This window comes from Hyperoodon ampullatus (assembly GCF_949752795.1).
Source record: "Hyperoodon ampullatus genome assembly, chromosome: 1".
NCBI lineage: Eukaryota > Metazoa > Chordata > Mammalia > Artiodactyla > Ziphiidae > Hyperoodon > Hyperoodon ampullatus.
In genome coordinates, this window is record NC_136914.1 from 228,038,694 (window position 1) to 228,053,622 (window position 14,929).

The window sequence follows — 14,929 nt, forward strand, 5'->3', positions numbered from 1 at the left end:
GAAGTGTGTGTCCTTCCTCGACACACCTGGCCAGAAGGTGACTTATCGTAAGAGGCATGTGGGACGCCCACATTCTAAGGTTTCGCTGGCAGAATAGGAGGACGGAACGGAGAGGTTCACCTCAGACGACGTGGAGATGAATCCAGGTGAATCCAGTAGCGCCACCCGCCGACGCCACCACCTGCCCACCTGCGACTGCAGGGAGTGTCTGTCCTCCCCTGGGAGCTGTCGTCCTGTCTGTGATCGTGGCCCTGACTGTTATCCCCACGAGGTGGCAACCATCTCCCTAAGACTGGTCCACACAGGATCAAGACAGGGCCCCCAGAGGCCGGCTCACAGAAGAGAGTTTAGAGAACAGACACCTCCAGGTGGGGCACAGGGGAACCGGAAACACTCATGGTCCCCAGCATCCTGCTGAGATGCTCGCTCTAAAACAGCCTCTGAGGAGACGGACTCCCTAAGGACAGGTGAGAGGGCGACAGAAGGCACAGGGAGAGGGCGCTGTTTGGTGCACACTTGTGCCCCAGGCGCTGTCACGGGGCTGTTCACACACACACACTGCACACGCGTGTACACGTATAGACACGTGCACACACCTCACACACCGGGGCACTCACTCACTGAGGCGGAAGCAGCACGGCCTGCTGGCTCAGTGCCACTTTGGTGCAGGGACCTCCACCGCCGGCCACCGGGCACACAGAGGCCTTGATCCCAGCTCTGCTCTCGAGGGCAACAAAGCCACAGGGTTATGTCTCCTGATAACGCAATCAGTCCTCTTGAAATGAAAATGTTTGTACGCCTTCTCGCCGCAGCTGGCGCCTCGACCCCCTCTGCCGTCTCTTAGACGATCCCCTCCTGCGGGGGGCGGTGGAGGCAGTGAGCATGGTCCTGGGACCGAGGGACGACACAGAAGCAGGTGGAGAGAGTCCTCTTGCTCTGACCGGTGTCCAGTGAGCCCGCTTCCTGTAGCTCACAAGGTCATAGCCCAGCAGAAGCAGAGAAACAAGAATCCAGACCAAAGGACAGTAGTCCCCGCCTTCAACAGAGACGTTGTTTTGGACCATCTGAGCCAGGCCTGCGTGAGCAGTGGATGGCAAGTAGGTGCCCATTTCACTGATGTGAACCTACCGGTGGAGATACTGCTTTAAAATCCCGCCTCTGGGTTCTCGCAGAAAAGAGACGTTCTCACGCGGAAAAGCCCTGCAAGGGAAGAGGCTGAGCTGCGCGGTGAGCTGAGCACAGAGGCTGTGGGTCCCCGTCTCCTCCCGGCAGGTGGAGGCTGAGAAGGTCCTGGAGGAGCTGGTGTTTGGCTCTGGAGGAAAGGGGTTCGGGCCGGGGTGGAGGATTCGACACGGGCAGGTGTCCCCCAGGCTGACAGGCCTGCCGGGCACAGGCACTCCCAGGCCAGGGCACCTGGAGCCCAGGGTCCCCGTGAGAGCAGGTGCAGGGGCACATGTGCTGCTGGCCACCGGGCAGCAGGAGGGTCACCTGGGCTCTTCCCATCAGCTCGGTGGCATTTCTGAAAACAAGAGACCTGCCGGTATGTTACTCAACCCTTATTTCCCTTTCCTCCTGACCCTCGATCCACCAAAAATGGAAAAGTGACAAAGTTCAGTGTCCTCAGAGAACCAGCTGGGTGGCCTGCTGGAGCCCGCATCTGGGTCATTGCCACCAGCTGGGCGGGGGTCTCCTGACCTGAGTGTCCGGAACTCCCGGAGGATTGATGATATCCCCAAACAGAGTCCCCCAAAGGGGGCGGGTGGAGGACTGGCCTGGACAGGTTGGCCGACAGCTGGCTGAGGACCGACCATGAGGGCGCAGCACCGCTGGCATGAGGCTTTACCTGCTGGGGACGGTGTCCCTGGAGAACGTGGAGGGGGGCATTTGGAACCAGAGGGGAGGCAGATGGCAGCCCCCAAGGACATTGTCCATGAGCAGCGGCTGGAACCCGGCCGGGGGGCTGCTGGGGTCGCCGGGAGAGCGGTGCCTCCTGGGTACTGCATAGGACACCCTCTGCTGTTCTTGGGGCGACAAGGATTCCCAGATCATGCCAGCCTAGGAATAAAGCCAGGATCCTAGGGACAGGGGCAAACTGGAAAAATAGGGACCCTCTGGTTTAGGCCCAAACTGCTAATGCATGAGCACCCTTGTCACCCCCGCCTCCACGAGACGATATGGGCCATTTCTAAAGGTGTCGTTCTGGTTTCACAGCAGCTCCTGGGAGGGCCCGTCATCCAGCTGTGTTCGGGGTGCGTCCTGATGCCCTGGGTGGGATGGAGATGGAGTTGAGTTTCGGCTGAGGGCTCGGCTTCTGCACAATCCCTGTTTTCAGATTATTCTCTGTGTTCACAGCAAAACGCGTGTGCCAGGCTTTGAAGAGATTGAGTTGATAAAGTCATCCGATTACAAGTTTTCTGTGTCGGGGCGAGGTGTGACGGAACAGGGAAGCAGCTGTTTTCATCTGTGGTTTGCAGGAGGAGGTCACCAGGCTGAGGGCCTCGGGGTGAGCTGACCGGGCTGGGAGTAATTGGTCATTTCAGGACGGTCTCGGCCAGCGCTGCAAATCCACAGCCGCCTGACACAAACTGCATCTGAAAACCCGGAGCCTGTGTGCTGAGTGAACAGGGAGACGCACAGCTAATTGGCTTCACCGTTTCTCTCACACGATAGCAGGGAGATGGGAGGAGCTGAGCAGCTGCCAGCTGGCATCACCCAGGCCAGGGACACAGTGGATTTAAAGTCGCCCCTTCCCTTTCCTGGCGTTAGGAGGCACTGACATCCCAGCCCCCGGGGCCTGAGCCTGTGAGACCGAGGGCAGGGCAGGGACCGGATGAGAATGGTCCTGTGACTGGACCCAAATCAGACGTGAACTGGAATCGGGGTAAAGGGCAGAGATGAGACGGGATCTCGGCCAGTGACCAGTGAGGTCTGGCTCCACTGGGGTGGAAGGCTCCATGCTTCTAAAGAACAAGGGGGCGTGAGGCTTGGACGACCTGGGAGAAAATGGGGCAAATACCAATGGTGCTGATTCAAGTACCGTCCAGGGTAGAGGCTGGTCGAAATGACCTTGAGGACCTTGGGCGCCTGGGGAAGGCTGTCCCCTCACAGGGGTGAACGTGCAGCCCTCGCACCCCTGTGGCTGATGCACCACCTACAGAAGGTGCCCTCTGCTCCCAGCACAACTGCCTCATCCTCCCAAGAACCACGGCTCAGCAGGTTCACCGGCCCTGGGGTTCTGGTCCCACTGAGCCCTTGACCCGGGACCTGCCCCCTCCCGTGCCTGCCCAGCCCCATCTCCGTCCCTGGGAGGCTCCCCCTGACTTTCTACACTGGGCACAGGCCCCTGGACCTCTGTCCCAGCCACGACCCCTTTGTGACCCCACATACGGGCCAGGTCATTGCCAGAGTGCGGGGTCACATCTCTTCATTTCCTCGTTTCCTGCCTGGCACCTCCTAGAAGCTCACCAATACCTGTGGGTCATATGGAATGAATGAGACCATCCAACACTATGACCTTGCTCTCCATGGACACACATGTGGCAGACTTTGAAGAAGCCTCCCGGGCCCTGTCACTGACTCAGCCATTTGGTGTGTCTGTGCTGCATGCTTCCCCAGGAGGGGCCGGGCGCTGGGTCTTCCCTGGGCCTCAGGTGCGTGAGACGTGCGCTCGCGGGGTCACTGATGCTGGGGCAGGATGCTGCGGGAAGTTCCCAGGGCTGATCTCGCCCCCATCCTCTGAGCCTTTGCTGAGCTCTTCCCCCCGCCTCCAGCCCTTCCCCTCCTCACGCTGCCCTGCACCCGCTCCTGCAGCACCTACCCAGCTCTGCATTAACCGCTCCATCACAGGCTGACCCTCCTGCTGGCCTGGGAGCCGCTGCTGGGGTTTCCCTCCCGCAGGGCCTGGTGCGAAGACACACAGTAAACGTGAACGTCCGTGAGTAAAGCAAGGAATGACCACTTCCAACCACAGTGGCCTGAGCCCTACGTGCCCTGGGGGGGTCGGGGGTCAGGGAGGGTGGTGGTTTAGAGCACAGATTCCAGAGTCAGACCGACTTCTGTGCAAGCCCTGCCCGCATCGCAGTCTAGGTGTCTTTGGGCAAATTGCTTACCCTTCCAGACCTGAGATTCTCCTGTGAACGGAGGATGGAAACAGAACCTACCCCAGAGGTTGCTGAGAGGACCCGTGAGGCCCTCGGCCAGTGCCTGGCACGGAGCAGCGTTCGTGACATCAGCCACCATGATTGGTGTGTCCGTTATCTGCACATCAAGTGTGCTGGTCACTTGGAGCCAGGAGCTTGTCCCAGTTACCGAATCCCTCTGAACCGCGGTGGCTCTGAGCAAGGGCATGTCCCATTTTGCTCACAGGCCTGCAGTTTGGGTGAGGCTGGTGTCTGCTCCCCCCAGGGTCAGCCGCTGCCTCTCTGAGGCCGGGAGCCACGTGCATGGCCCCCAGCTGGGGCCGTGAGTGGGACACCTGCACCGGGCCTTTCCGAGGGGCCAGGGCTTCCGCACAGCACGGCGGCTCTCTGGAGGAGCTAGGAGAGGTGGCATCCTCTCCCCTCTCGGCCTAGGGAGCCTCGGCACCGCATCTGTCACTCTCTGCTGGTGCAGGCGGGTGCGGACTCCCACCCAGCTCGGGTGCAAAGCGGGGCGTTCATTTTGGAGAAACACGATTGGCCACAAAACTGCACCCGAGGGAAGTGTGTGAACTAAAAATGTCACTGCCGTATCAGTAAACAAAGGATGTTGCCGCCATCAAGCCATCACAGGGCAGCCGCCCCACGGTGAGCCCGGAGGGAACTTGGGAAAGAGGCAGGCTTTGTCGCCCACTCCCCCACCTAGCTGTCAGCCCCTGCAGCCGACGGTGCCCCGAGGAGACTCGGGATGAGAAAGCACAGGACGCTGGCCCCAGAGAGCTGAGGTGCACATCAAAGGAAGGATTTCGGTGAGCCCAGACTCCTGCCTCTTCTCACACACAGAAAAGTGCTGCATTCCTTAACTTGAGATGTCTGGTTTTCCTGATCTGACGGTAGCCTTTTGATGTTCTGATCACCTGTATCTGACTACTCCTGTGTATCCTGGCTTCACCCTTACCTCTTCAGAGCAGTCCCTCAGAGCGATCTGAGATGTTGTGTCCCGGAATTAAGTCCTCAGTTTTGTCCACCGAGTAAAACATAACTCTCGTCTTCTAGGCTGTGCATTTTTTTCAGTCAACAAGAGGATGCTGCTGAGCCCTGTGCCTGGGAAAAGCACACCCAGGTCCTAGAAGAGGTCAGAGCTCCACGTCCTCCCACTTCTGCAAAGAGCATGTGTTCTCTTCACGGTCATAAAAACATTTTTAGTGTAATGCAATTTTTAAAGATTGTTTCTTGGGAAACAGAAAGTGGAGGCGGAGAATTATCACATGACAAAAATCTCTAACGTTCCATTTAAACAACTCTGTGTGTCCTGCATTCCGTTCTCCTGAGAGGCTGTCTGAGCCCCTCCCTCCTCTCGCTCGTGCCCACCTGCCCTCTTCTCTCCCCACATCATCCCTCTGCACCACCCCCCTGCCCCGGCTCTGCCTTTGGACCTTATAACTGTCTGTAAGGCGAGCACAGTGGTTTTTTAAAGGCTTTGCTTTAAGCATTCTTTCATAGCAGTGACCCCCTGCAAAATCATCGCTTTGTTATCTCAACAGCTGGTTCATGAATCATCAGGAGCCTTTAACCTAGTTGACACTTTAAATATTTTATGGGGAAAATATAAACAAAGTTTACGTATTTGGGGGAAAAAAGATGCAGGGACAACTTTCCCTCATTATTGTTGATGAATTGTTTGAAGCATATCATTCAAATGAAGCAACCAGAACATGAACAGTAAAGACAGTAAACATTTAGTAAGAAAATAAACACTCAGCAGATCAAGGACAAGAAATCTGTCACAGCTGTCAGTAAGGAAACAAGTGGGAAGGAATCCACTCGTGTTTGTCATTCTTGCTCATGTCAGCAGACAGTTCAAAGGTCCATTCTAAAATCACTGCTCCAGGCCAGTAAGACCCAGGTCCAGGCCCCCTGCCCGCCTTCCAAGGACCTTCCCTGCGGGGCTGAGCTCTCCCAGGGACGTCTGCCCTGAGCGAGAGGTCCTAAGTCGATGAGGAAGCAAGGGACATGGCATCACCAAGAAGGACTTGAAAACTGTCAGGTGGAGAGAGGAAGAGGGTCACTGCCGACCCAGGGACCACAGACCGGACCCCACCTGTGGGTGGTGTGTGGCAGGATAGCGGGGGAAGCACGGTCTGGAGGACAGGTTCTTGTCTGGGTGACACACGGGAAGAGAAGCAAAGGGAGGGGCTCAGGTTGAAACGGAGCAGGACCCTAGGGTCCTTCCCCCTCTAATCATCCTCCACCTGCCTTTTGTCTGTGGAAAAACTTTAGCCAAAGAATAAGTTTAATCAGAGAAGTGAGAAAATGCAGAAACAGAGGAAAACAGTCCAACAAGACTAAATAATAACAGTTTAGTCATTAAGCAAAGTCAAGGACCTTTGGTTCCTTTTCATGGGCTCTAGATCATATTCTGAGCCGTACCCCGTGAGCTGTCTTGTAGATACGGAAACCCTCCACCCACCAACTCTATGATGACCAGGTTGTAGCCGTGACATAAGCTGCCGCAGTTCCGAGAACTGGCCTCAGGAAAATGGGAACAAACCGACCCTGGAACTGAAGAGTCACTGTACCTAAAACAATCAAGAGGACGCTGGTCAGACCACCGATGACCTATTTCAAGATGACTGTCAGAGCAGCCTGGGCTGTTTCTGCATGGAGCCCTCCCCCTCCGCCTATAAAAGCTCTTGCCCCCTGATTGTCAGAGGCGGGGGGAGGGAGGGCCGGGGGTGGGGCGGCCTTAGGACAGGAGTCAGCTCTGCAACCTCACCCCCGCCCCCCGGTTACCAGCATCCAAAATAAAGTAAACTTTCCTTTCCACCAACTTTCTTCTTTATTGGCTTTTGAGTGTCGAGCAGCTGGGCCCCACTTCCGGTTACAAGGTGACCAGGGGACCAGGATCAGAGCCACTTCGTCCCGAAGCTCTGGCCTCTGGGTCATGAAAGGAGGTTTAATCCAATGACCAATGACAGAAAGACCCACCTCTTCTTCCAAAACTCATCTTTGTCCTTTGACTGGATTCGGTGTTAACTGATTGACATGCTCACAGTTTCCTGCTAAATGTTTTTTTAAGAGGAGACACAAATGAGGTTTATGTTTTTTCTCTACTTTTCACCAATTTCTCCCACCTCTACCCCTTGCCCCTGGCAACCACCAATCAGTGGTTAGTTTCCTACTAATTTTTAACAGCTGAGAAGTCACTACTGAGTTTGCCACTACCTAATCTATGCTAGTGGCATTTAAAAAGAAAGTGAAATGTGCAAAAATTAAAGGAACGTACCATTTAAAAGAAATCTTCGTCTACTATATTTTTACAATGACTTAAATATATACAGAAGTCTAAAAAATGTTGATTACTTCTGCTGCCCTGAAAAGGAGCAAGTATTTCAAATATAGTCCGTGTACAAAGATAAACCAGCTTTTGTGCTTTTGGTTTTTTTTTTGCGGTACGCGGGCCTCTCACTGTTGTGGCCTCTCCCGTTGCGCAGCACAGGCTCCAGACGTGCAGGCCCAGCAGCCATGGCTCACGGGCCCAGCCGCTCCGCGGCATGTGGGATCTTCCCAGACCGGGGCACGAACCCGTATCCCCTGCATCGGCAGGCGGACCCTCAACCACTGCGCCACCAGGAAAGCCCAACCAGCTGTTTTGAAACTTGTGTTTCTCCTTGAGGGCTTGTCTGATTAGACCCTAGCTGTCCTTTCCCCTCCTACAACATACGGATTGCTAAGTGATAGGTGTGAATCTAGATGTAGATATAAAGATAATCATAGAGATGATCTGTCTATCCATCTACAACTTTCAACCGTTTAATTTTCTTAGATTCAAAATCACGATTATGTGAACTAAAATGTAAGCTTCCAAATACTTGGGTGAAAAGCAAAAATGTCTAGAAATTTTCCTACAGGCCATCAGGCGCCTGTGTCTTTCTAAGCACTAAGATACGTATAATTTAAGCTTAGAGGCAACATTCCTTTAGTGGTTAACTTGTAGCAAAAGCGGTAGAATACAAAGGTTAGAGTAAAAGAAAGAGATCCAATGTGGAGTCAGCTTTATTCTTCCCTGTTACAGTTTAGTTCCAGGAGTTGTCGACATGGCCAGAATCCAAGCGTCTAACTGAGCAGAGCCAAGGCGCTGGGTTCTGCCCTTGGGCACCAGGCCCTCCAAACCTACCAAGCTGTGGGCAGTGGGAGTAAGGATTCCCCGCGTGGGTAACTGAGAGGGGTCCCTCCCCCCTCCCCTCCCACTGCAGTTGGCTCGGGGAGACAGCCCCACCTCCCAGCCGCGGGTTCACCACCCCCTGTGAGAATCACCCAGCCTCACGGGGTCTGTCCCTCCAGTGGCATTGTGTCCACACCGTCAGCGGGCTGTCCAGCACTTCATCAAGCCAGCTGCTTCCGAGGGAGAAGGCCCATGGTCGCACCCATGAATTTGGTGGGCAGGAGCCCACTGTTGCATTGTTTCCCTTAAAACAAGTTCTGTGGTCGACAGGACGTTCTGCGGGAAGCCAGGACGATAGACGAGTCCATCTGGGAGAGCGCGGTCTGTGATGATGCTGGAAGCGCTTTGGGCAGGAAAGGAATCTACATCTTAGGGATTCGTTTCTTCACGAGGAGAAACTGCTGCCCCGTTAACAGCCAGAGGATCCACGTGATCTGCCCGGAAGAGTGCTGCAGTGGGGGCTCACAGCCACCTCTTGTGGCAACAGCTACACCACAGTGACAGCGATGTTGCTAAACTCACACACACACCCCCCACCCCCAGCATCGCAGTCTCTCTGCAGGTTGGACCACGGAGCAAGGATCCAGGGGAGGATGCGGCTGAAGTCCTGCAGGACTGCTCACCTGGCTCACCTGGCATTGAAAGCTCTGTGTGATGCTCGTGGGGCATCAGTACCCCCAGCTCTGTGGTGGCCTCATCATCACCCATCACCCCAGCCTCTGGCACCGCATGAACCCCAGCCCAGAGCAGCGTGGATTCCTGCCTCGGGCCACCTCCCCCTGATGCAGCGGATGACGCAGTTTCCAGAACGGTTGCTTGGAACAGCCTCAAGCTCCCCACAGAGAGAGACTCTCCCTCCACTGGTGCTTTTGGGGTCTCTCCTGACCAGGGCTGCGAGGGGCAAACAGCAGCTCATGGCTGGGACCAGCAGCACGTGAGTTAGATCACTAACCCAGGCTGCACCTTCTAGGTGATGTGCAGGAGGCAGGAGGCAAAGCCATAGACGGGGAGAGGCATCCGGAGGGGGGCGTGGGTTCTCTTATGCCTCCAGAACGGATCAGGCCCGGTCTCGGCTGTAGTCGTTCATTTTAAACGACGCTGTCATGCACATCTGGCGTCATGCTGGGGGATCAGACGGCAGTTCATGGAGGGCGACTCGGCTGCAGACGTCTGGTGTTCTGTGGTCAGGTGGTCAGCACCTCCCCACACCCCGGGCAAGAAGCAAGCAGCTGGCCTGGCAGATGGATGTTGCCTATGGCAGGAGAGAGCCCTGGTTTTGTGCAAAGCCCCAGGGGACCCCAGAAGCCCCTTACTGCAGCTCCCAAGGGCTGGGGAGCCAGAGCCTCCCCTCCCAGACACCTTTCCTGGTGGTTCTGGGCAGAGTGCAGCTAATGAGACACGGCCACAGGGCGACCTTCCCCCAGAGGGTGGCTGACCAGCAGCTCCCGTCGGCTTCCTGGCAGTTCGCTCAGCCGAGCTGTGCCCTCTCTGGCCGTGTCTGGATCTCTGCGCTGGTGGGGAAGCTTGTCTGAGCTGGGGCAGGGGGTGGGGATGGCTGCTCCTTACCTCTGCTGTTCCCATGTTCTTCAGACCTGTCTCTACTCACAGCCCTCATCACCCCAGTTCCCTTTCTGTTCAGTTCCTCTCTTTACATTACAAGGGGATTTCTATCTCCTGATGGACCCTGTCTGACCTGGCAGTGGCATACGCATCTCAGAGCCCATCTCCTGCAGGGCTGATGGCCACAGACGCCCAGCCCCACTGGGTGATGGTCTGAATCTGAGCCATGGCTCCGGAACCCACAGAGGTCACTGGCATAGAAGGTAACCAGTTAGCAATATGGGCATTAAGACCAGGACGTACCCCAATAAAGAGAGAACCCCTCCTTGACCAATACCCTCCTAATATGTGTGGCAAAAAGTGTTCTTTTTTTGGGAACTGACTGATGAGAAAGAAGGTAGGTGGGGAGGAGGTGCCACTGTGAGCTAGGGACAAAGACAGGGTATCCGATAGTGACTCCATAAACCTGAAATCAATGAACAGATGTTCAATAATTTACAGAATGCAATTAATTAGCTGGAGTTCTATCAAGTATGGTTCCACCCGGAACTCGTAATTTGAAAAGCAAGATTTCTCTTTGAGTAGTACTTTCACAGTCCTTACGTGCAATAGTCAATATTTTTATGATTCTTTCCAAATAGAGTATCTTTAGCTGAAACACCGTTTTGTTGCTTAAGATTGTGTTGGAAGTCTAAGCCACAAAAATACACTGGTTTAAAATATTTATTAATTCAAAAAAATTTTTAATTTTTTATACAAAGATGGTGAGAAAAATCTCATGCAAACTCTGGGCATACAAGAAAAATAACTTAAATATTAATAGGATGATTTTGTACAAAATAATTCTTTTTTAAGTAGGACCTCCCACAGAAAGCACAGCCCCCTTCTCCAGGCCCGATGTCCCCGGAGGGGGCTGGGGCGATCGCCCTTTGACCTGTAGGTGGTCCACGGTCCATGTGTCCGACGGTCACAGGTGTCACTATGAGGATGAACAGCCTACACTACTACTCAGAAAACTAGACCCGGGGACCCGAGCCGGGACGTCCCAACACCACAGAACTCCTGAAGGATGGAAGGAACTCATGGATTTTCAGAAAAGTTTCAGATAATCAGCTCGACTCATGAAAACACCTTGAGGTGGTTAGAGATGGTGTCTGTTTCCGCTGAGGTACAAACCTGCAGCAGATTTAGAATCTGTCTATATTACAAGTAATTTGCATAATTAAAGCAATTAAGGGAGCAACATATCATGGCGATTAGAAATGCATCAAACTCGGAAAGTTGTACCAAAGAGAGCTTCAATATGAAACAATAACCCTCTGAGAACGAAGCCCACGGCCCCTGGGGCTCCCGACCTGGCTGCGTGGGCGCCCGTCCCCCAAGCCTCCGCCACGCTCAGCCTGATGGCATTTGCACACACTCATCTCATTTTCCGTAGCCTGAGTCTGTTTTCCTTGTCCCGCTTCTTGAGAATAAGGATGAATTGGTTGAAAAAGTGCTCCTGGTCCTTCTGTTTCTGGACAAGTTGAAACCTCTGATCCCGGCCGTACTTCTCAGCAAACTCCTTAAATGTGGTCCTGAAAGACCAAAAGCATCCTGAGACCGCTTCCTGGAGAAGAGCGGGTCCTGGTGCTCTGAGTACCTCCTGCCCGAGCTCAGGGTGGGGAGCTCCCTCTTCCAGACCTGGGAGCAGGACCCTTGGCAGGAGGACAGCAGGAGGACGGACAGAAGGAACAGTGCTGGGCCTCCGACACCCCCTGACTGCTCCCTTCTCTGGCTGTTATTCCCCACTGGGCCTGGCAGGGGCCTGAGCCACGTAACTCACACACGTGCCCATCTCTGCATCCAACCGGCCCGTGGGCACGAGCCTGGCCTCGCCTGCCTCCTGGGCCCGGTGGCACCCCGAGCGGCTCGCTGCCCGCCCCCATCACCGCTCCGGCCACACGGGTCTTCTGTGCCCTGCTCTCACTGTGCCCCAACTTGCCATGGTCTTCGCGTATGCTGTTCCCTCTGCCTGGCACACCCTTCCCTCATTTCTTCACTCATTGTGTAAAGCCCTCTCCTCATTAGATGTCAGGACCGGCCTGTCTTCCTCAGGGAAACTCGCCTTATCTACGGGTCAGAGAACTGGGTATCATCTTCATGAGCCTCAATTGTGCAATGTTACTCGCCTCTCCCTGCTCGAGTAGAAGTGTGTTACCTGCTTTGTTTTCTATGGAGCATCTCGAATGTCTAAGCCCAGTGGCCGGCATGTGCTCAGCACCCAAATACTGACTGAATCCATGATTGCCAGGCTAGGGAGTCCCCTGTAAGAAACTCAGTGGCACCAGCCAGGCCCGGCCAGAGCGGGTGGGGCAGCTCAAAGGGCAGAAGGAGTGGACGTGGCTTTGCAGACAAATGGAACCTTTGCCAGCAGCGGCTCCCCGTGGCTTCCTCTTCTCCCAGGCCGGAGCTTGAAGCCGGTGGTTGGGACAGCTCCGGGCTGTGGAGGGGGGGCGGGGAGGCGGGAGGGGAGGGCTGAGGAGCCAGTCCCTGCAGACGCTTCCGCCTGCCTTCTGCTGGCAGAGAGCTGGGCTGGAGCTGCAGGAGGGGCCCTAGGTGAGTAGAAACATGCTCGCCCTGTGCCCGGGGGAGGCCTCTCGCTCCTCCTATTTCTCTTTGTGGAGAAATTTATATTTCATGGTAGACATTTAATTGTTGCATTAAATTACTATAACTTAATGGTTCTTTTTTTATACGTGAATAACAAGATTACACTGACATGGCTGTTAGGAGACAAGATGAATAATCCGTAGGCCCATCCTCACTGCTGTCACTAAACCATGAGTCTCGATCCTTCCTCACCAGGCACTGCTCTCCTCCCTGCACGCTCCGGGATTCCGCTTGCTAGACGCTTCCCGAGGAGGGAAAACTCTTCTCTCTGGTTTTCAACTTTCTCCATTCGTTCTTTCCTTCTTTTCCCCCCTCCCTCCCTCCCTCCCTCCCTCCTTCCTTCTATGATTTCACAATTGCCATGAGGTGTGACTAACACACACTTAATTGAGCTTCCATCACCGACCTTCTTGGGAAAAGTAAGATGCTGAGAGACACAGGGGGCTTGTTATTTTGGTCACGTGTCTAGGGGGAGCCTGAGCATCTTCAATCGGGGGCTGGGCAGAGTCCCTTCTAGAGAGGTCCTCTTCTGGGCACCTCTGAAAAGAAGTAACCCTGAAAAGAAAAAAGAAAACTCCGACCCTTTAGCCGTGCCCAAGGGGACAGCCTGGCTTACTGCTGACCCTGGTGGACCGTCCAGTGAGCCTGGGGAAGTCCTCTGAGTCACCTGCACTGCGTGTCCCTTTCCCCTGGGGACGTGGCCACCCACAGTTGAAGGAGGTGGCCGCTGTGGCCAGAGCACCAGTCCGCCAGCCCACGGGGAGGTCCCCGGAGGCTCCTCTCCCCTCTCCAAGACTCCGAGAGCTGGGCAGGGCTGGGATCTGGCCCTGGACTATCCCCACGGCTAGGATCAGAGCCAGGATGACTGGAGGTGGGGCTGAGGGTACTCAGGACGCCTGCGCTGAGCCCGCTGGCGACCAGTGGGCAGCAGGGAGAACTGTCCCTAGGACGCCTGAGAAATGGCAGGAAGAGAATGTAAAGAAGATCTGAAAAGGGTTTTGAACTAAAAACTCGTTTTAAAATTATAAAAGTAATATATGCCCAGTGTACATTTCTAAAAAATAGCAGGCAATTAAATCTAATTTCAAAGAAGAGTAACTTCATTTCTAGCACTGATTTTCCTTCTCTGTGTGTGTAATCTTTTTCGTAATTGCTGAATACATTCTGAATATTTCTCCTTTGCCTTCATAACATATTCATGGCAGGGGGACTAGGTTGGCTACTGTTAACATTTTACCAATGGTTGGACAGAGACTATTAGCTAATTGTCTTCACAGGCGGCACCAGTGGTAGTGACGGGAGCTCTCCAGGACCTGCCAGGCACCGTGTGTCTTGCCTACATGAAGGCCCACACACCGTCCTCCTAGTGGCCTGTGAGGCAGGGCAGCTACACCCCCTCAGGTCAAGACACCTGAGCTGTGAAGGTCCAGTGCCTGACCCTGCAGCGGGGGCCAAGGATGGGCAGGGCTGCTGTGCACTGAGGCGGGGGCTCTAGATCCAACTCCCCCCTCCCACCCAGGGTCACCAGCTGCGGGGACAGAGCAAAGCCACGGCTAGAACCCGGAGTTCTCACAGAAAATCACAACTTACAAATCACGAGGCCCACATCTGCTTTCCGAGGTCAGCATTTGGTGATGCGGATAATTCATGGGAATTTTTTTCCCATTCAGAAAGTATCTACCCTTTAAGTAGTCGAAGAAGTTTTCTGAGGCCTATGTAACCAACACTAAACTATATTATCCAATTATTGGCCAATGAATTAACCAATCATTGATCAAAATGTAGATGCCTACATCTGCACAGAAGGCAAACATCAATTAATGTTCATTTAAATATGATTTATTTATGCATTATTATTAAAAATGCATGATGTCAGCCTTATTATTAAAAATTATAATGTGTAAATGTCCATTTAAAAATCATGTCCCAATTTAAAATAAAAATACATCAAAATCAACCATTTTTTGCTCATAAAAGTTATGCTTGTATAATTAAGTAGTTCTAGTGCATTAATTTTTAAATGTCAATTAAAGTTAATTTTAAGGTTGAGTTCAGCTTATGTATTCTTCTAGTTTCTAACATCGTTTTCATATTAGTTTGTTTTATTTCATGGGAATAATGCCTGATTATCTTAGGTGAGGTTGACAGCCAAGTTCACTCGGGCCCTTTGCTGGTGTGGAGCGTCTGCACTTCACACTCTGGACAGCTGCCCAGGCGTGTGGAACCCGGGGCTGGTGGGGTTTATTTTGCTGTTGCTGTGTATCGTTTGTTTTGCATTTGTACTCCTCCATCATTAGATCAGGGGAATTAGGCCCCATCTCACGAGGGCTGACCTATTGATGAGTTATTTTGGCCT

General features: G+C 53.8%; 1 protein-coding gene across 1 annotated transcript in view; it reads right to left on the minus strand.

Moving 5' to 3' along the window:
• Nucleotides 1–11,341: 11,341 nt before the first annotated feature.
• Nucleotides 11,342–14,929, minus strand: part of TCERG1L (transcription elongation regulator 1 like) — a gene marked incomplete at both ends in the record, with an annotated part of 202,101 nt that continues 198,513 nt past the window's right edge. The window contains one exon of the mRNA XM_079713647.1: nt 11,342–11,498. Within this exon, the coding sequence (XP_079569773.1) occupies nt 11,342–11,498 (157 nt within the window). The remainder of the gene's footprint in view (nt 11,499–14,929) is intronic.